The sequence below is a fragment of the Coturnix japonica genome, chromosome 10, assembly GCF_001577835.2.
Source record: "Coturnix japonica isolate 7356 chromosome 10, Coturnix japonica 2.1, whole genome shotgun sequence".
Lineage (NCBI taxonomy): Eukaryota > Metazoa > Chordata > Aves > Galliformes > Phasianidae > Coturnix > Coturnix japonica.
This window is the reverse complement of record NC_029525.1, coordinates 6,447,479-6,468,038: the sequence shown is the minus strand read 5'-3', so window position 1 is coordinate 6,468,038 and position 20,560 is coordinate 6,447,479. Positions and strand designations below refer to the sequence as shown.

Sequence of the window (20,560 nt, the reverse complement as noted above, 5' to 3'; positions counted from 1 at the left end):
TTGCAAAGGGAATTGAAATTTCTTCTCATTTGAACCAATGTTTTTTTCCTAATGTCAGCAACTTTTTTTGACCTTACTGTAGTGTTTCTTTAATGCAAACGCAAAATAAATCAGTTGTGACTTCTTCAGACCAATTCTACTCGCAGTGATTAGTGACGTAACGCTAAGAGGATTCAGATATCAAAATATCTGAGTATTACTCAATTTTTAGAAATACTGTCTATGAGGACACAAGTCGTTAAGAAATTGTGGATTTATATATTTATTTATTTATTTGCAGGGGGATAAAGAGGTAAAAAATAAATAAAATGTGGGCAGAGAGTAATTTCTCTCTGAGATGGGCCTCAACGCCAACTTTTGTGATGAATGACCAATTGCGACTCCACACATTTAATTAGAAAAGTGTCATTACACTCAATTAGCAGGGCTGCCAAATAATCTGTTTAATACTCTGGTCTTTTTTTCTCTAGGGTTTTGCAGACAGTCCTCATTACAGTGATCACTTGAATGACAGTCGATTAGGGCCCCATGAAGGATTGTCCCCGACACCTTTCATGAACTCAAATCTGATGGGTAAGTAGGTAATTCTTTACGAGTATCCCCTCAAAGCCTCTTTGGTCAGAAAGAGACATTTTTCATCTCCTTGTCTAGGCCTGACACGTCAAGCATCTGGAAGTTGCTTTGTTACTCACAGCAACAATGATTTTCCTGTTGAAACATTTCTGTGCTGGGCAAATTCCTTATAAAGGCCGTTTTCTGTGACTTCTCAGAAGGAATTTGGGTTGATGTAGAAAGCTGAAATGTTTGATTTTGATTTTTGCTTTTTTTTCTTGTAAAACTTAAGCGATTTCAAAGCTGAATTTTTTTTAGCTTTTGGTGAGAAGGTATCTGTACCAATTTTTAGTTTGTGCACTTAAAAAGAAAGGAAAAAAAATTTCAAATTTCTAATATTTTTAGATCCCCAAAATGGCAACTTACTGAAGGATTTTCTTTGGTTAATAATTTGAGGTTTTTGGTTTTTTTATTTTGATTTTCAAATGTTTTTCCTTTGTTTTCTGAGAAACATGTTCAGTTCTAAGAAGTAGGTGCAAAAACCAATTTTGTTAGGCAGAAACTGTTACTGCTTGCAGGCTTGTGGGTGTCCAGCACTTTTTCTGCTTTTGAAACTGAAAAGAAAAACACATCCACAAAAAAAATGAGTGCGTTATATTGCTGGCTTAGCAATTGAATGCAATTTTTCTTTTCGTGGACTTCACTGTTACCTGAAACTTATTTAACGTACTGACGCTGTTGTCTGAAACTCTCTCTGAGCTTGAGACATAAAAATGTCATTTTCCAAATATGTACTGTTTGGGAAAAATGTAGTCTTGGGGAAATCTTCTTGTATCCTAAACACAGATAAATCTGAGTGTTTATTCTAAATTTGTAAACTAGACATTGTTTCACTTGTATATTCTGCTTCTCATAGACATGACCTATTTTGTGATCTCAGTATTGTCCTTTTAAGACATAGCCATGGTAATCTAAGTGGATTACCTAAATCCAAATCCTGGTGGTCTGCAATTTCTTTGGAAATCTTTCTACTTTGCTCAATCTTTGTTTACTGGTTTAATTTTTCTCTGAGATGGAAGCAAAGCAAAGCAACTGCCAAAAGCAAAATCTCATTTAAACCTTCCTGTATGAACTGAAAAGATGCAATTTTGAAGTGATGGGCTCTGTTGTCTGTATGTAGAGAGTCTGTATTGATTAATGATGCCTATACCTGAAGAGAATGACGTTCAAATGTAGTTTCTCTTTTTTAATAATGCAGAGTAGGGCTTTCTTTCCTGCCCTCACCGACAGCACTCTTTCAGATGTTGCCTGGCTTTGTTTCTTTCTAATTACAGGAGACTAAAAGGACAAGTTACCTCGGTTGCTGCTCTGGTATTTTGATCAGTAGCATGTGTGAGGCTTTGGGCTTTGTAGCTGATAACTGATGTTGTTTTATAGAAACACATAGCAAAATTTGATTTTTTTTTTTTTAATTTTTTTTGTTTTGTATTACCAAAACTACGCTATTTGCTCATGTTTATGTTCCGAGTCATTTCTAAACTATATATGTCTTTAAACATAAAAATTGGAACTGAATCTTTCTAGTTTTTTATTGCAGAGGTGACTGGGGGGTAACATTAAATATAATAAAATTACATCATGACCTACAGATTTGCCAAGTCTGTACTGAGATTGCTTTGTGGAGAGAACTGATAAATTGTAAGATGTGTGTATGTCAGTCGCTTGCCTACAGCAGCTGTGAACTGAAACAGTTTTGTAATGCTTTATGGCTGACAGTTCTTTGGGGTTTTCTTTTGTTGAAGTAGTAGTACTTCATTTCTTCCCATTTGCAGCAAAGAATTGCAGAAAGCTTTCAGTGTATGTGTATCTAACAAGTGTAACTAAAACTCTAAAAGGATCATTGAAAAGTATTTCACCTGTGGTGGTTTGTTTTTTTTTTTTGAACTAAAAATTGTTGATCTTATGTTATAGTATGGGATGCAGCTTGGTGTATCCTATCTTACCTCATGAATTATTGCAACGTATCTGGAGTTGAATTTGGAAGTTTGGGGGAGAAAGAGAGTTTCCTATTTAGTTGTTGCATCTGATTATTATTTCTTTCTACTGTTGAAAAGTTATCTTTGTTAGACAAAAGAAGTTATACAGTTCCTATCAAGTTGTAGCCACATTCCCATTAATGAATGTGCACTGCAGATCAGTGCACTGATCGATCACTGTGCAGTCTTGAGAGGCTGAAAGGATTTTGAAAAGGAGAGGCTGGGATTTTGGGATATGAACTTTATGAGCTGATAAGAAATAACTTACTGGGCTAATGGGAATGATGGAGTGCAGGGAGCTCCGTGCAAAAGGTGTAGGAGGCATTCCTCCTCAACTTCCGTCATAACTGAAATGCACCTCTGAAATAGTTAAAAACTATATGTTAAAAAAACCAAACAACCAAACCCATCTAGCAATAACATTTTTCACCATTGCTGTCAACACTTAAGAGCACCATTAAAAGAAAGAATTGTGTGTCAAGGGGATGTTGTTATTTTGTGTATTATGTTCAGCCGTAAGCATATTTGCCTGAAGAGATAGCGGATTATAAAATGCCACTGTCTTTCATGATGGAGCTCTCAAACATTTTAATGATCTTGTACATTGCAAAAGAGAGAAATTTTGTCTAACAAGAGTTGATAATGATTCAATAATGAACAATTTGCCACAGAAAGATGCATTTCCATATTCATTTAGATATTTTTTTTGAAGTGTTTTGCAGAGGAAGTAAAGCTATTATGTTGGATTGGTTAGTGTTATTCGTTAATGAATTCCAGAATTATCCTGTTGATTTGTGAGTATAAAAAAGGAAGGGCTGTTGCCTGTGTTTTGAGTGAAACCACCGAATCCTCTTGGCAGTAGCACAGTCTCTTAGTATCCATAGCAATACATAGAAAATCAGGCTAAGATATATTGGTTGTATTGCAGCTCCATCTAGACTTGATAATCTTTGCATATTCAACACTTTCTGTTTTAATTACATTCTAGAAAACTATTCACAAAGATGCCAGATTATTTCCTCTGTAATTATGCTGCTTTTTAGTTCTCTGTGCTTGAAGAAGGTCAATTTTTGCTGGGACCCTTCAAGCATTTGGTATTCTCTCTTCTGTTGTACTGTCCTGAACTTCACTGTACTGAGCTTTTCTACTTCTGCTTACCATGAAGAGAGGAAACTGATCATTACTGAGTATAGCTTAGAGGTTTTTTGGTTAGGTGTTCTTGAAAATTTGAAGTAGGCAACTTCGTTTGGGGTGTGTGTATCTTTCCACAAGGGATAGAAAGAATAAAAGGAAAACACTCCTGCTGTGCTCTGTGTTCATTTTCTGTTTGCTGAGTGGTTTCACAAGCTTTTACGTGATGAAAAGTCATTAAAAAATTAGTCAGTGGTGAGCGTAAAGGTTGCTGAATGTAGCTTGAATATAAGATGCTGAAACCGGTCCCTTACATTTAAAAGACAGAGGTCTCTTTTTCAAGGGTATTTCCTTGTTTTCCTGTTACTTATCTACTGTTTTTACAGTTTAGCGTGGTTAAATTTTAAAGCCCAGGTGTCCCTGGGCTAGCTACATCAAGAGATGCTATAACCAGAAGCTGTAACCATGTGAGAATGGCACAGAGAGCTTTAGATGACACCTCTCTTCCTGACCTTACCTACTCACACTGGTGGATCCAGCTCTAGGAGTTGCAGTTGATCAGTTCTTCAAATCATGTATGTGTCCTAATAGCCGTGCTGTTCTTCCTAGCATTCTGCTTTGTGCTTTCTGTGATCACTGTTTGTTGTTGAGCAGCTTGGAGAGTATGAATGACCTGACAAGGCAGAGGAAAAAAAGACACATCAGGCAGTATTTATTAGCGAGGGAGTAGGAGCTTATTACTAGCTTATTATTAGATTCTTACTAGCTTATTAGAGTTATAAGTGGTTTAGATTTGGTAATCAAAATAGTTTCTTGTACTTACTTAGTACAGTGAATATAAAGCCTGATTCTTGTCCTGATTGAAATAAATGTGGAAGAACACAATGGAGTATGATCTAATAAAGATGGAAGCTGGGTAATACTTTTTTGTCTTCAGAACATCTTCCCGTAATGTTGGTTGTACCTTGTTATGTGTGAATCAGTCAGGTGTTTTGTCTTCAGGCTTTACAAAACAGTTAGAACTTGCAATGATGTATGTATACACCATTTATTTTATCTCTTATTAATGTTTTTTGTCTTCTGTCAGTGCAGCAGGTGGCTGATGGATAGTGGATGGAAAGTGCCATGTGCAGGGCAGCAGCAGTGGAGAGGTGCTTGTTGGGGTGAGGCCAGGTTCCACAAAGGTTTCAAAGGCAGTCTTTTGGGTCACTGTGAAATTAAAGACTCATTTAGTGGGTTAATTATATGAGCGATTAATATCTGGGTTTGGCTGTGTTCTGTTTTCAGCATTACTTCTCACTTAATCAACTTGATTGTCTCATTCTGTAGGTTTATAAGAATGTCTGTGTTTCTGTCCCCGCTTCTTTCAAATGAGTGAAAATACTGCACTTAATTTTTCCTGTAAAATCTATTGTTTGACTTGTAAGATAAACACTCCAGGTGGCTTGGTGGAGTGACAAGTATTTTTAAACACGAGCAGAGATAAGGTAAATAGCTGAAATCTCTCTAAGTTTGACAGGAGTGGTACTGTTCTGAATAGGTGATGTAAGTATTTTAAGCCTTTATTTGGAAAGGCTGAGAGAGGAGAGGATTTTGAGCTGTGAGATAGAATTAAAAGATGATGTGCATCTGAGTCTAACTGATCTTCAGGAAAACTGCTAGGTTGTGCTTTGTTGTTTGGTTTTTTTTTTGTTTTTTTTTTTAACTCAGTAGCATGTTAGTAGAAGAATTTTGTGATCAGAGAATCAGTAACCAAATGATTTTATGATGGTGAGTTTAGTTGAAGGAAACAAGCAAAGGTGAATAGCTGTTACAATGACAAATGTTAAGAATTATGCCATTATATTCTTGGCTAAGCATGCTGCTTTAATTACCTTTCAGGGAGGGAGAGGGCAGGTGCAAGTGAGCTGGCGCATCATGTATTTGTCCAAAGTCGTGGTTAGACTTCCTTGAATTGCCTTCTGTAGTTGTTACAAACTCAACACGCGGAGATATCACAACAAAAATGATCTCTAGAGATCCTCTCTGGAAGCACTCACGGCTGGGCTGGATGGGGCTGTGAGCAACCTGGGGTACATCTGTTCTGTTTGTTTGTTGTTTTTTTTTCTTGTAGAGGTGTGTGCACAACAGAGCCATCCACAGATGCAGCAATAAGGAGTGTGGATCTCCTGCTGTATGACACAGGTCTACCACAAAGAAATGGGGTGTAAATTTCCCATACTAGAAAAGCTCCTTATGTTTCACTTTGCAGTAACTCACATCAGGCAGTTTCACAGCGTTACATTTAAAATTTTATTAAATCACTTAATACTTTGATTATCAAAGCTAAAAATATCAGGACTGCACATACTCATGTTCTTTGTTTACGTAAGCATCCTTGGCTGATCCATAGAAAACAGTGGAAAAAATTGCACACAGGTTGTTTTTATGCCAGTTAATCTCTGTGTAATACATCACTGCTACCTTTCCTGAAGTATGTCTTGCCATTGCTTTACTCCACCAAAACTCTGTTTTATTGCTTCAGGTAGATGTGGGTTTTGTTTTGATTTTTTTAATTAGTTTTTGTCCATACTATTGCACATAATCTAGCAAATGGGAGACTTGCATTTAATTTTCCTTCTAAGAATGTTTGTTATATTTTGGAGGTACATCACTGTACTTGAATGTTTGATTGACACTTAGGTGGTATTCTAGGCTGACTGAAAATCTAATGTGTATTTCCTAATGTTTTGTTGTGTATGATGAAAGCTTAATGTTTTAACTTAAATCTCAGTGATTTCTTCTCTCCCAGATAATTATACATATCATTTAATTCTTATATTCATACATAAATTCTCCATAAATTGAGGGAAGAGTTGTACTTCTTGCTCTCTCCTTCCCCTCCTTCAGCTGTGGGTGCAGTGCATGCTGTGTTGCTGTGCTTGCAGCTGGGCTGTGCCCTTGGCTGAGCTGCTGGGCAGCAGCAGATCCTCTAGAGCCGTGCTCCTATGGGCTTGGGTCTGCACCCGGCGTGCTGTCAGAGCAGGCAGCCTGTGCTGCTGTGCTCTGATGCTTGGTAGAGTGTGATGCTCTGGGTTCAGTTTCAGATTTCCCTCCCCCCTCAGGTATTACGTTTAATAAATTCTGCTCACATTAAAGAATCGCTCTCATCCGCTCTTCATTTTCCTTTTGTGAAAGCTAATGGGTTTCTGGGAAATTAAATTACACAGTCATTTAGTGATAGTATGAAGTGCAGGGCATTTTTACCATTGGGTTTTTGCTCACAAGGATGTGTGTGAAGCTTAGTTTTCCCTTCTGTTTAGAAGGTAATATTTCAATCAAATAACTTTCCTAACACGTATTTAAATACAGGAATACCTCAAGGCTCACTCCAGATGCAGCAGAGCCTGTGTCCTTGGTGCTAGGCTGCAGCAAGTGTCACCTGTGCTCTCCCCTTGGGATTTGCAGCTGTGGCAGCGGGCAGCGAGCATCCCCGGGAGGTGCTCAGGTGGAGCTGCCAGGTAGGTGCCTGCCACGCAGCCACAGCTGCTCCAGAGCTGCTGCCTCCAGCAGCTTCCAGGGCGGGGAGGTGAAGGAGCAAGCAGGTGCAGAATTGTCTCCCTGCCAGTGATGCTGGAGTGCCGAGGCAGCTTGTCCTTAGCGAGCGAGGTTAGGATTGTGCAAGTTCAGATGATTATAAAGTCTCTAAATCAGTGTGGGAGTCATCTTCAAACTTAGTCTGCAATGCTGTGGTTCAAGGGGAAATAATCAAACAAGCATGTTTTCTTTCTGGAAAATGAAGAAATCTGTCCTTGAAAATCCTTCACGCTGTTTAATACTGTGCTAGGAATAACTGGGGTATCTGCTCGCTGGGTGCTGCTCATTTTGTGGGTGCCATAGCAGGACTGTGGGAGCCTGCACAGCCCAGGTCTGACAGTGGCCCTCCTTGTAGGACACGGTACCAGGAGAAGCAGTGTGACCTGGGGTAACCTGCATCAGACCAAGTGTTATTGTCTTCAGAAACGTTTCATTTACACCTCTAACCAGATTTTTTGTCAATGCTAAGTACTGCTGAATTGCCAGTCTAGGAATTTTAATGTGCAATCTGGGCTTTTTAAATGTTAAGCCACTTTATTTTGTATAAAATTTTATATCAAAAAGCTTTGTTTTCTGCTAACGCGGTCTGATACATTGAGTGTTGATTTATTCACAGTGTACTCAGACTCTGAAATGGGAATAAACAGTAATCTGATGAAATTTTTAAGTCCTGCTTTTCCTCTTTGTTATAACATGTCAGTTGAGCTGCTGCAGGGTATGTTTATCTGTTACAAGGCTCATCAGTGCATGAAATGCTGAAAGGGCATATTTCTCTCCTGTGGTTCCTGCCATCCCTGGGCACTTGTAGATGTGTTCCAGTGGCTGGGATCAGCTGGGTGAAGCTGTAGGATTTTAAATTTCAGTCTGTCTGAAGGCGCCAAGCTCCTTTCTAGGGACAAGGGAGGAGGGGAGGATTTTTTCCCATACTGGTGATGTAACTTCCCCATGAGGCAGTTGCTCAGGGATCTACATAATAACTATTACCCTGTTCAAATAGGAGACTGTAGAAAGCTCATAGGTGATTAAAAGATAATTTTGTAATTTTTCATGGCTTGTCTTTGTTTTGCAATAAAGATGTTTGCTCATTGCCAGGTGCATAAAAATCACTTACTTGATCTCTATTTCATTCCATTAATTTCTTTTCATTCCTGTGTGCATATAGCTGTAGCCTGTCAGTTGCTAGCAGCCCAGTTTTTAACCAATTAGCAGCCCGTGTCCAGTGATGAAATTCTGATCTGAACAACCAAAATGTAGCTAGGCTGCTTGTGCCAGGGTAAGTGGCTTTTGTGATTTTTGGAGCATTATGGTATTTGCATTAATATGGTTTTAGAGTGGTGGTTTCAGCGAGTCAGATGTTTGTTGCTGAAGGAAATCTGGCTTTGGATAGATGCGCAGATACAGTGGAGGGAAAGGCTGAAAAAAGATGGACCTGAACAGGCCATCCTGCCACAGATAGGACTGTATTCATTGTGCGTTGGGTGGTGCTGGACCTGCACTGACATCATGTTTTTTGTGTGGCCACTGTGCTATTTCTGTAGAGCTGTCATTTGGTGCAGGTGTGCAGTACTCTGAATTGGGCACTTTTGCTTCAGTCCAACGATGCCCCAAAGTCTGCTTTCTGGAAAGCAGGTGAAGAATTTCATGCAGCAGAAATGTGCAGAAGGCCAAAAAAAGGCGAACCCATTTTGCTAAGCAATGGCAGTGCTTTATTTGCAGGGCTTTCTTGGCACTTATCTCTGCTTTTTCTGATGGTGTAACAGCCCTGTTGCTTTCAAATTAGAGTTCTGCTACTGATGCCAAGAGATCTGAGGAGTTACTTCTCAGGTATTCTGGTCACTTCAAGAAGTAGATACCTTGTTATCCTCATGTGTAGCAGCTTCGCCAGGTTGGCATTTGGTCGGAGGGCTGAATCTCGGTTGCTTTGGGTTTTGTTTGCTGATGCGTTAATATGTGAGATGAAAGAAGCTGATGGATTACTGCTGCTGTGATTCTTCTAGAGAGAGAAGTAGCCTTGAGTTTTGTATTTCATCACTAAAGGTTCACTGAAATTGAAAAGAGGAAGAAATGAAACACTTAGCGTTGAAACAAGCTGAGATGGACTCCACTGTTTTTCTGAAAGCAGCTGAGCTCTATTCATGAGTTATTCATGAATCTTAAAGGTAGTTGAGAACCAAGTGTTCCAAGATCATCTTGTACTGCAAACAGGTTTCCCTTGGAAGTTTTTATTAATCTGCAAATCCCAGTGGTGGGTGCAAATGAGAACTACTGATTTACGTTCTGCCAGGGAAAGCTCTTCAGGCAGTATAGCGTGCCTCAGCTTTTTGTTTCCTTAAGCTCTCTTGATGAAGGAGGGCAGTCCTGGATGGTTCTTCAATATGTCCTGCAGTCTTTTTTGTCTGTGTGGAGTCTTGTTTTTACTCCTTGGGGTTTTCCTTAATTTTGTCCATTAGAGGCATTTTTTCCTCTCTTGGGAGTGACCGTGAATCCAATTTTGGTGTATGGTATCATTTTCAATTGATATCAGTGGCATTACAGCTGGCAGCAGTGGCCTTCACCCAGCTGTGATAACTGCTAAAGAAAGCTAGGAAAATGCATTCTCACTTTGCTAGCAAATCTTTCGTTCAAAGTCCCAGATAGTTTGTTCTGCGATTAGTCAGACCTCTCATCTGAGAACGGGGATTGTTCAGACCATGTGCACAACAAGTACTGCCATCACAGTAACTGTAACAGAATTTAAGCTTGCTTCCTAGCGTTGTAATGGGGCCCTGTATAATAAACTTGGCACTTTAGGCACGAATGCAGTACAAATAAAGCGTTTTTCCATCTCTCCTCCTACATAATGAGACATAGAAGGCAAGAGAGTCGAGAATAATGCATGGCTTGTTAACACTGCTGTAAGCTTCAAGGCCACTCCCTGGGGTCTGCATTGCGCGCTGAAGTGCATGACTGCAGCATAAATAAATTAATGCCCTGGGTTTTTTTTGTTTTTTTATTTTATTTGTTTGTTTAAAAAAAAAGTTCAGAGGAGATAGGAAAGAATGTACTTGTGCACTTGTTTTGTGGTACTACAGTATTCTGCATATTGGGAGCATAAGAAAGTGTTACTTTTTTCTGTGGTAAATAATACACGTCTATCTTAGGAGTAGTGTTGCCTTAAGGAGTATGATAGAGGACATTCTGATCACATTGCCTTACTTTAAAGGAGTTAGCAGAAGCTCATGCACTTGTTAGACCATATAAAGCATTTAACACACCTTACTATTCTACTTATCAGTCAAAACATGAGATATTTTTATTTTTCAGATTTGTATGTTTTCCTTCAATATTTGTTTTCCTTTAATTATAAAGGAGTTTTATTTCCAGGTCATTGTGTTGCGTAATTATGCAGCTTTGCATTTGAAAGGCACTGAAACTGATACAGGTATACAAGGTCAGGAACTGTGCTCTTACTTTTTTTTTTTCTTCCTGGGCTCGAGCTCTGTATGTCATTTTTTTTCCCCTGAAGTGAGTTAAATCTTTCCTCCCAGTGATAGGAGAGTGCTGGTTTTCTCTAGGAGTGCTGCGTTGTGCGGTGAGAGATCTGTTAATATTATTTTATCATCACTGAGACCATTTTTCTGTGTGTCTTCTGGAACTGATGTTTTTGAGTTTAAGATAAACATCACTGGCGCTGCTCTTGCTTAAAATATTTCATAAATAGCAAGGCTGAGAAGTCTGCATTCCACGTTTTTGGTGAGGCTTTTTTTTTTTTGTCATTTGAATCTGTATCACTTCTCTGCATTCAGTTTTATGAGTTGCAAGAGCACAGCCTGAAATCAGTAGCTCCTGGTTGCTCAATTCTTGCAGTGTTGTGCTGTACCTGCCCGGTGTACAGAGGGCTTGGGGTGTTACTTTATTTGATTATGGAGAGAGGTAGGAGGGGAAGAGATGATTGCCTCATCTTTGTGGTGTTTGGCTGCGTTTCCTTTCTTATTTTTTTTTTTTGTTCTCTGCTTTTATTCATCAGTGACAATTTATAAACAGTACATGTTTCACAATGATTTCAGCCTTGAGTGCCAAACAACTGTATGATGTTGTTCCTTTGTTTGACAGCTTCCTGGCACTCAGCCACATGCACAGTAGTAATAAATACTTTTGTCCAGTGTATGTGTGCGTTCTTTATTTGGTGTGTGTTTTCACAATTGCCTTAGAAATCTGTCTTCCTAAAAATGCGGTTCCAAAGATGTATGGTTTAAGAAACAAATAACAAAAAAATCCCTGAAGAACCAAATCTTGTGAAGCAATAAAAATGCAATTATTATCAACCATTCTTTCAGTATTCTGAAGCAATGGAGAGGGGATGGGGAGAGAATTATTGCTGTTTTTTATTGGTTCAGTGGTACATTTGCAAAATATGGAAAGGAATATGGTTTGTTGGCAGAAGGAAAAATCCCGCTTGTTTCTCCAGTTGTTAATCATTTTCTATACAATAGTTTGCTTACATGTGCACTAAGCAGCAGGCATCCAGCAATGTGTTTAGAACAGAAGAAAAGATAAAGAACATTAAAAAAATATATATCCCATAGTAGATATTCTGTATTATCTGTGTTGAAGTCAATTAGGAACACAAATGGCTTGAATTCAGGATATTGGCTTTTAACTGGATCTGCAGCATTTGGTTGGAACAGGGCATCCTGCAGTATGAAGAAGCCGAGCGTCACTGCTGATCTTACTCCTCCTGCTGCTGTTCTGTGCCTCCCCCTCTTTCCCCAGCAGAGACACAGCTTGCTCTCATGATAGAGACGCAGTGCAAATGCCAATAGAACACTGAACTGAAAGGCAGTGATTCATCAGCAGAATGTGTTATTTATCCAAGCACAGTTACATTTATTTTTTCTTTTTACCTGTGTTCTTCAGCATCATAATTTGCTTGATAACCAATTTTAATACAACTACTGAACTGGAAGCTAATTTTTAGTCTTGCCTCTTCAATTATGTTCAGTTTCTCTTACTTTTTTAATGATGCTTTTATGTTGTTTTCTCACCCGGTGCAACGCAACTGTACGTTGTTGGTCCAGTTTTTCTTCTAAGATGTCATAACATCAGAAGTAGAAAATAATACAGCCTTTAACTTGTACAGAAAACAGAATCATCTGTCCTCAGATCTATAGAATGTAATTTCTGCTGTGCTTTCACTGTGTAGCTAAACCTGTAATTTTTGTCCCTACAACCCACCTGTCCAGATCAGTGCGCTGGTTCCATCTGAGCAGTTCCATCATGCCTCCTGTCAGTTACACTTGGGGATTTTTCCTGTCTGTACTTGTCTTTGCTCTCTTCGTTTCTTCTATTTCTGCATGTTTTGAGAACTGCCATTTTGTTTATACTGTGCAAATATATTGCTGTTAGTAGCTGGGATACTGTGTTAGATGAATTTTGGTTCTGTTCTAGCATAGGTGTTTTTGCTTGTTTCTAGGACACTTGTGCATTCAAAAGCAGCATCTCTTAAGAGTTCTTTAGGTACACGCTCTGAACAGGGGTGCTGTGCAGTACCCTGAGTATCTTCCTTGGAAGGGCAGCTTACTACAGACTCAGCCTGGAAGATCAAAACAGTTGTCATGTTGCACTGAAGGTGTTCTAATGCATTCTGTACTAGGAGGACAATTTGTGGAGAATGAACAAGGGGACAATAAAATTCAGTTGGAGTGGGAGAAACGATAATCTCTTGATGGCCAACTTCAAAACAAACATAAAACATTGTGACAATAAAGCTGGAGGAGCAGGGGCTAAATGTTGAAACATCCAATGGATAGCTCTGAAAGAGTAAGCTTGAATGCAAAAGGAGTAGTAATTTGCTTATTTCTACATTATAACAGCATAGGTTCACATACAATGAAGGGAACTTCCTATTTTTCAACTGCAGAAAACAAATTCTTGTGAGCTTTTTTAGCGTCCAGTATTCTGTTATTGGAAGCGTGTCCTTTTCACTAAAGCTTCTGAGATGCGCCGTGGATGCTTTTCAGAATGCGTTTGATCCCTTGTAGCATGTACCATGCTGCTCAAGGCAAGAATCTGTAGATGTCACAGTCATCTTGCCACACATGATGAATCACTTTGCCTAAAGATTTTCTGCTCTCGAGGCCTCAAGGCTGGCTCTGTCTCCCTACGGATGTTTGGTTAGATTTGCCATCTGAGCTTACTGTTGTGTGACCGGTTTAGAAAGTACTAAATCCAAACTTTTTTCACTTTGTTTCTATGTTTTGTTATCGGATGAGTGTATTTATGCAGACATCACTCCTAACCAAATCATGATTAGAAATAAGGCATGATAAGAATCAGTTTGGATTTGAAAAGACAGCAGCTTTTTGAACTTCTTGTTGTTTTCTTGTCTTTGTTTTCCTTAATTTGTTACAAGAATTGTATGATGTGATTGTAGCTGCAGGCTGCTGTCCACTGTTTTTCTGCCTTTTTTTCTTTTGTGGAAAAAAGAAATCAAGCCAAACAAACAAAAAACCCAAACCAAACCAACAGTGTGTAAGCATGTTCGTAGCTTTCTTGATGCTGATGGTGATGCTGTCACCATTTGGATATTCTTTCATTGTCCTGGCACATAAGACAGGGTTAGAGGCAGCCTGAAACCAGAGTTTTACGTTGCAGATAACTGGTCAGCAGTCTCCTTTATTGGTTCCATTAATGTGATGGGGATCATGCTAGGAGGATTTTTATTAAATGTATTTTGATGTTTTTAGTATTTAATGCAGTTTGTGTTTTTCAAGCAGAACAAAATCTGTAGCAGGTAAACGTCAAATTCATATCCAGCTCTGCCATGGCCTAACACTACGTGCATTGAATGTTTTGTTATGGCAAGAGGCACCTTTCCTATTGTTGCAAATTTATGAAAACAGTATGTCAGCAATAAGGCACAGGAAGTGACAAAGCACAGCAAGTGAGTTTTCAGCTTTTTCTTTTTTTCTTAATTGTTCTATTTATATTCCTGTCCTTCCTTCCTTTTTGCTTTTCGCTGTCCTCTGGACAATACATATTCCAGCATTTTGCTTTGTTATTTTCCGTTCCCATGTGCTCAGGGACAGCAGGTCTCTTGCTCCCTTTACAGCCTGTTCAAGGCCTGCTGCCGTTCGGCTCTGGAGGAACAGGTCGCTGCTTGCCTTCTCTGCTCCTCCCTCTAAGAAAACCCCTCTGTTCTTTATGATGAGACGTTTGCAGTGATGTAAAGAGGGAATAAAAACGTAACTGTGAATTGCTGGTTGGCTGTATTTCGCCACTTTTTGAGTACTAAATAGCCTTTTCTACTTACACTGCTTTTCTCCTTTCTGTTCTTTTGTCCTGCAATTTTATTTTTTTTTTTAATTTTTTTTTTTTTTTTTTTTTTTTTTTTTTTTTTTTTTTTTTTTTTGTTGAAATCAGCATCTTTGGAAGGGCTGATCGTTCATTTTCAGCTTTGGAAGACAAAATATATTTCCATGCATTTTTGTTTTTCTTCTCTCCCCCCCACACCCCTTTTCTTTTTTTTTTTCCAGGGACACTGAGGTTTTTTTCTTTTTTTCTGCAATTATTGTTAAAAAGAGAAAAAGAAAATGAAAAGAAAACATGGAAAAAAAACACCAAAAAAGAACCTTTCTTCGTTACCGAGATCTGCTCTAAGTAGCATGGGCACCATATATATTGTAACTTGAAAATCCTTTCTGCTGAGAATGTGAAAGGTACAAACGTTTCTGACAAACAGCCCAGTGAACATCGTGAGAACAAACAACAGAACGCTCCAAATACATTAATTTATTTCAAAAAGCCAAACCCTCGTAGTTGCGGTTCTTCTCTGCAGTGAGACTTGTACTGATGGATGATACAGTTTTACTCCTTTTCTTGAATGCTTATTTGTCATTACGGATTTTGGTTCTGTTAACTTGCATACATCTGCAAGTTTGATGGTTGCAGGAACCTTGAATATGTGCCATCTGTGTCACTTTGAAGGAACTGTATTGAAAGAAAAATTCTAGTTAATACCTGAAAGCATAGCATGATTAGCTATAAAAAATACTTATTTTTAAGTCAGAGGCAGTTATGTCTGCCCAAGATTTAATACTCTCTTTTTAAAGAGTACAGCTGTGAAGCTTGAATGGAAATTAGATTGATTCTAACAGCTGATGATAAAGGTATCTACTTAAGCAAAACGTAAAGTGAATAGCTTTTATTGACCGTGGGTAAAGCTGAGTAATGGCAGTATAGATGGCTAGGTAAAATGCTCTGATTAATTCATAGCTTGTATCTAAACTTCAAAGCGTAACATTTAGACATTCTTTTATGATTCTTTGGTATGTAAAGAACATTCCTAGCAGTGCTACAGCTTTTCTATGGATTTGAATGCTTAAAAGAATGAATTTACTATGGGAAGCATATCATATATAATTTTAGCTGAGTTGGTTTTTGGTTTTTTTTTTTTTGCCATTTTAATTTTTGAAAGCTTTTTTAAATATTAAAATATAATCTTTCGTTTGAAATGGTAACATTTCCATTGACAACATCTCACAGAACGGTTCTGCTCGAGAGGTCATAACCTCCTTTCAGTTTTAGCTGTTAACAGCCCTAAGTTCTGAGCTGTTCCTGTCCGTTTCAAGTACTGATCTGTGGTACTGTAAGCAACTGCTTCCTTCATTTTAACCTTATAACCAGTTACCATTCCACTCACGTGATGAAACTTCTCGTGACTGTTTTGCTCGTTAACTTCTGGCTCTCTGTTTTCCACAGTGGTTCGTGCCTAATTATTCAGTGTATAAATCAAAGCCACTTTGTACGGAGTAGAACTTAGTAATTCATACACTATATAATTGTTAATTTTGTATCATGTTTTACTGTTTTGCTTCGGGATGATTTGGGGGTAAGAATCGTGGTGTAAGCACATCTTTGCTGGAGCCCTTTGCTCTAGGAAGTATCTCAGTTATTGTGTGCTGTTTTGTTTATACATCAAAATTCCAATCTGACTCCCTAATTTATTTGAGTAAACGGATTAAAATCTGTTATTGTTCTCTTGATGTCCTTAAACCTTTGTTATAATTTGTGTTTCCTGCACAGTTGGATCCCTGACTCATGTGTCATGCACTTTAATTCAGGATTGTGGTCAGAATTTCACTAAGTTTTTCTTTCCGATGCATTTTGTGCTGTCTCTGTAGAAATGTCCTTCTTAGCAACTATTGCCACCTTTTGCCATCTTGGAGAGCCCTTTCTTTTTTTTACTCATGAAGGGCAGTGTTTTGCTTTGGATTCTATGTGTTGAGCTGTACTTTGTCTTAGCACTTCTAGGTATAATATCAGAAGCCTGTTAAACCCCACGTAGCAAATAAGAGGCTGTGTTTTGTGCAGTGTCTGCAGGAGGTGCAGTCTGGGTGTTCTTCTGAGCAGGGCCACCAAAGTAATGAAGTACGAGGGTGCTGCAGTTGTGCTGAGCATCTCCTTGTGCTCCCATCTTAGTGTTGACAGGTAACTTTCAGCTTCCTGAGCTTTATTTTTCTGGGATGAGATTCTCTGTTATACTTCTCCCAGTCCTTTCAGTTGTGTCTCCAGCTGTTAGGTTTGTGCCTCTGAAGTAGAAATGTCATGTCTTGTAGCATAGCCTTCAATTTGCCCCCATGTTGCATCTGAAGCGTGACTCATATTAATACTTAATTCATTATATGGTATTTCTTTTTTTCTTTTTCTTTTCTTTTTTTTTTTTTTTCTTTCTTCCATAGGCTCTCAAAATAAAAGAAGCTGAATTTAATTTAAAGCCAATCTTATTAAAGATTATACTCTGGTCTTAACACTGGGCTCCCCAGATACTCTGTAATTAGCATTCTTTAAGTACCCACAGTAGAACTGGGCATCGGGCTGTTAATTTAATGATTTATTGATTAATGGTTTTTATATTCTGATGAGAGGGACCATTTTCTGAACTGCTGTTGGTCAGCATAATTCTGCAAAAAGATAAGAATATTCCTTTGGTGCTACTTCTGTTTGTTCCTTAACCCCTGTGTTTCACTGCCCAACAGCGCTCAGTCCGCCACCTTTTGGCATGTGTAGCTTTTGGGTTATAGAACTTGGGTTTGGCCCTATGAAAAGGTGAATTCTAACAGAACACTGAATTGAGAGCAAAATGTAAGTGCTTTTGTGTGGTTTTTATGCTTTTATGAAAGGAAGAAGACAGATAAAAATGATGGGAAGTCCTGTAGAGGTACAAAACTCCAAATGATCTAACTATTAAAAAAATATGCTTTTTGTTCCCAATATGTGATTATTTTTCTTTTCCTCCTGGCATTTATGAAGTGTGCTGTAGTCTCTTTGTATAGGCTTGTAGATGAGGAACAAGGAATTGCCATTGACCTAAAGCAAACTGTGGTGGTGTGGAGTGTAATCTGACAACTACTTACCATACACACTGAACTTATTTCTCCAAGTAGTTCACTGCAGTTTATGACTGAAAACACGGAAGTCAGAGTGGTTTGGTAGATGTTGGATTGCCATGAGCTATCTTCATAATTTTAGAGGTCTCTGCTGTTAGTATAGAATCATAGAATGGCTTCGGTTGGAGCCAGTGTAAAGCTGAGCTTAGGTATCTGGTGGCAGAGCCCTTCCTGCTTGGGCATTTGTACCATTCAACACATGAAAACAGCATATTAACAGTTTAAATTGTTATGTTTCACTTCCAACTCAAATGACTTAGTCCCAAAGCATAGCGTGGTCTCGGTGATGCAGTGTCACATCTTTCCTGCGTATCTTTTCAGTGGCGTGAGTACTTCCTGGTGCAGTTTGGTAAATGGCCAAAATGCCTCCATATCCTTTTCTCTGCAATGCACGTTATGCTCATAAGCCACCGGGACCATGAACACAAATGAATGTGTGTAACTGGTCCTTTTTGCTAAACCTCGTCAAACGTGGTGCTAGATTCAAGGCGTGGTGTGCCCTGATTACACCCAATTGCTCTCTCTTTGTCTGATTACTATAAAACTAAGCTGGGAATTTTTTGCTTCAAAAAGAAATGAAGCTTCTTTCACTGTGCTCCTCAGAAAGCATAGTTGGATGTGGGTTTTTTTTATAGCATTAACTTTGATTTTTTTCATTAATAGCAGTTTTGTTTGTTGCAGAATTTAATCGTATTGTTAAATGCAGCAGTCCATTCTTCGCTAGGTTTTCCTCCTGCTTTCTCCTTTCTCCTTCCCCTTGCCGAGCAGCTGTTTTGTGGCAGGTAGGAGCGTTCCAGGCCGGTTGTTGGGCACAAGGCATGGCGTTGCCCTGGCTGCTGCCCGGCAGCAGGAGCTGCAGGTTGCTGCCCGCCCGGTGCAGGCAGGCAGGCAGCAGCGCAGCGCTCCAGCACTATTAATATGCACAGCGTGGCGGCTTTCGGGGAAGGTTATTAGGATGCGGGTTCGTATCCTCCAGTGAATGAAATGATGTGTGATTATGAAGTCATCAGGCATGGACCAGTAAGGCTCGGGAGAACCCCCCCAGGTCCTCGGGGTGCCATTGATTGGTGACCATGTGTTTGTGCCCGATAGACTGTGAAATGGTGTGTTGCTCCACGGCTGTGCTGCACCTGCGCCCCACCGAGGTGATTGATTGGTTTGGTCATGTGGAATGTTCCCATCTGGTCTGCAGTAATGTGGTTTTTTGTTGACATTTTTTTTTTTTTCCTTCCTTCTTCTCTCCTATTTCCCCTTCATCTGCAAATAGGCGATGCTGGCAGGAGCTGGAGCAGGCGGTTGTAAAGGACAGCCGAGCCTTTGCCTTTAGAACAAAGTGGAGCTGCTGCAAGTCCTCATGTTTCTTTCATTTCTACTAAAAGACCAGATAGGTCGTCCTGTGCTTCTGAGCGGGGAACAAACAAGCAAGCAAACAACATAAAAAACCACTGCAAAAAAACCTACAAAAGAATACAAAAAAAGCTCAGGGGGCACCAGCCCCCCAAACCTGCACTGCTGCACACAGTTCTTACCGCTGTGCACAAGCACTGCAGTACTGTAATTAGATTACCAAAGTAGCAGTGCATGTGGAAGATCTTATTTAACCTCAGAAAAGTAGTAGTTTATTTATTGAAAACTACTGATGTTGCACTTTAAATGCCAAGAAATTATTTTAGTTCCTTAAAAAAAAAAATTAAAAAAATTCTATAGTTACATTGGGCGGTCTTGTTTGATATTTCTTAATCTCACTCCTTTTTCATAATTGATCTATTCATTCCACTTAATGACTAATTACATATCAGAGCACATCATCAGCAGCATTCATCATTGTAGAATGTAATAATCAATGACATTTCAACAAAGGAAAAAATAAATATGCAAATAAGGACTCATTAACATTTGCATGAGCTGTTTGAATAATCACGTTGCTGACAAGGCTGTAATTAACAGAAATTGATGCTGAGTTCAGTATTTGATAGTGTGTTTTCTCAGCGTTTTATTGTTGTCACTGCGGGGGCTGGAATGAAGTTCTGCTCTGCTTGTACCTTGACTTGGGCTTGATGTGATGGGCTGTGCCAGGTAGCAGAGGCTTCTGGGAGTCCCCAGTTCAGCTCTGACCTACGCTTAATGCTGAGAGAGAGAGATTTCAGCTAAATGGCTGTATTGTTAGTGAAGGATTGTTGAATCTCCGGTAATTATACAGCAGCTGAAGGAAGATCTTTTCTCCTAAGTCAGGAAAACTAAAAATGATTTAAAAAAAAAAACACAACCCAACCCACTAAAACTCTTTTACATGAGTCAGGCACTTAGAAACTGTAGGATTTCTTACTTGTTCTGAAAACCAGGCATTGAGGTAGGGTTATGTTTTCTTGTTTCGTTTGTCACTCTTGTATAGTGTATCAGTGTTGGGAGACTTGAGCTTTATTGTAATTGAAAATCACTTGCTAAGGAAAATGTTGTGTAATTATGAAACGTTCGGGCTCTCCCCCCGCCCCCTCTGATTATTGCAACTTTATTCCCCCTTCCCTCTTTTTCCTGAAGCTTCCTCTTTTTGTCATGGATATCAGCTGAAATGCACAAAACACAATAAAGCTGTTTATGTCAGTTTTTTTGGATGACTGTAAGTGCTGATTATAACAAGTTTAAGGAATTTCCTTTGTTGAGTGTGTACCCACGCCATATGGCTCAACATGGAACATTAACTTGACAGGGATAATGGATTGTGGTATATGGAGACAATTTTGCCTGCAGCTTCACTATAACTCATTCTGGTTGGGGATCACAAGTTTATAATATAGGATGCAGCAAACATCCAGATGGATTTGCTTTACATAAAAGAGT

General features: G+C 39.0%; 1 protein-coding gene and 1 long non-coding RNA gene across 6 annotated transcripts in view; both read left to right on the top strand.

Annotated features, from left to right (window-relative positions):
* Positions 1-20,560, top strand: part of TCF12 (transcription factor 12) — a 145,955-nt gene that overhangs the window by 48,614 nt on the left and 76,781 nt on the right. For all 5 annotated transcript variants that reach the window (XM_015872425.2, XM_015872424.2, XM_015872421.2 and 2 more), the window contains exon 6: positions 471-573. In XM_015872425.2, the coding sequence (XP_015727911.1) occupies positions 471-573 (103 nt within the window). The remainder of the gene's footprint in view (positions 1-470; positions 574-20,560) is intronic.
* Positions 16,989-20,323, top strand: LOC107318525. Its single transcript, XR_001557397.2, has 2 exons — positions 16,989-18,867; positions 18,990-20,323. It is a non-coding gene; the product is annotated as an uncharacterized LOC107318525 (long non-coding RNA).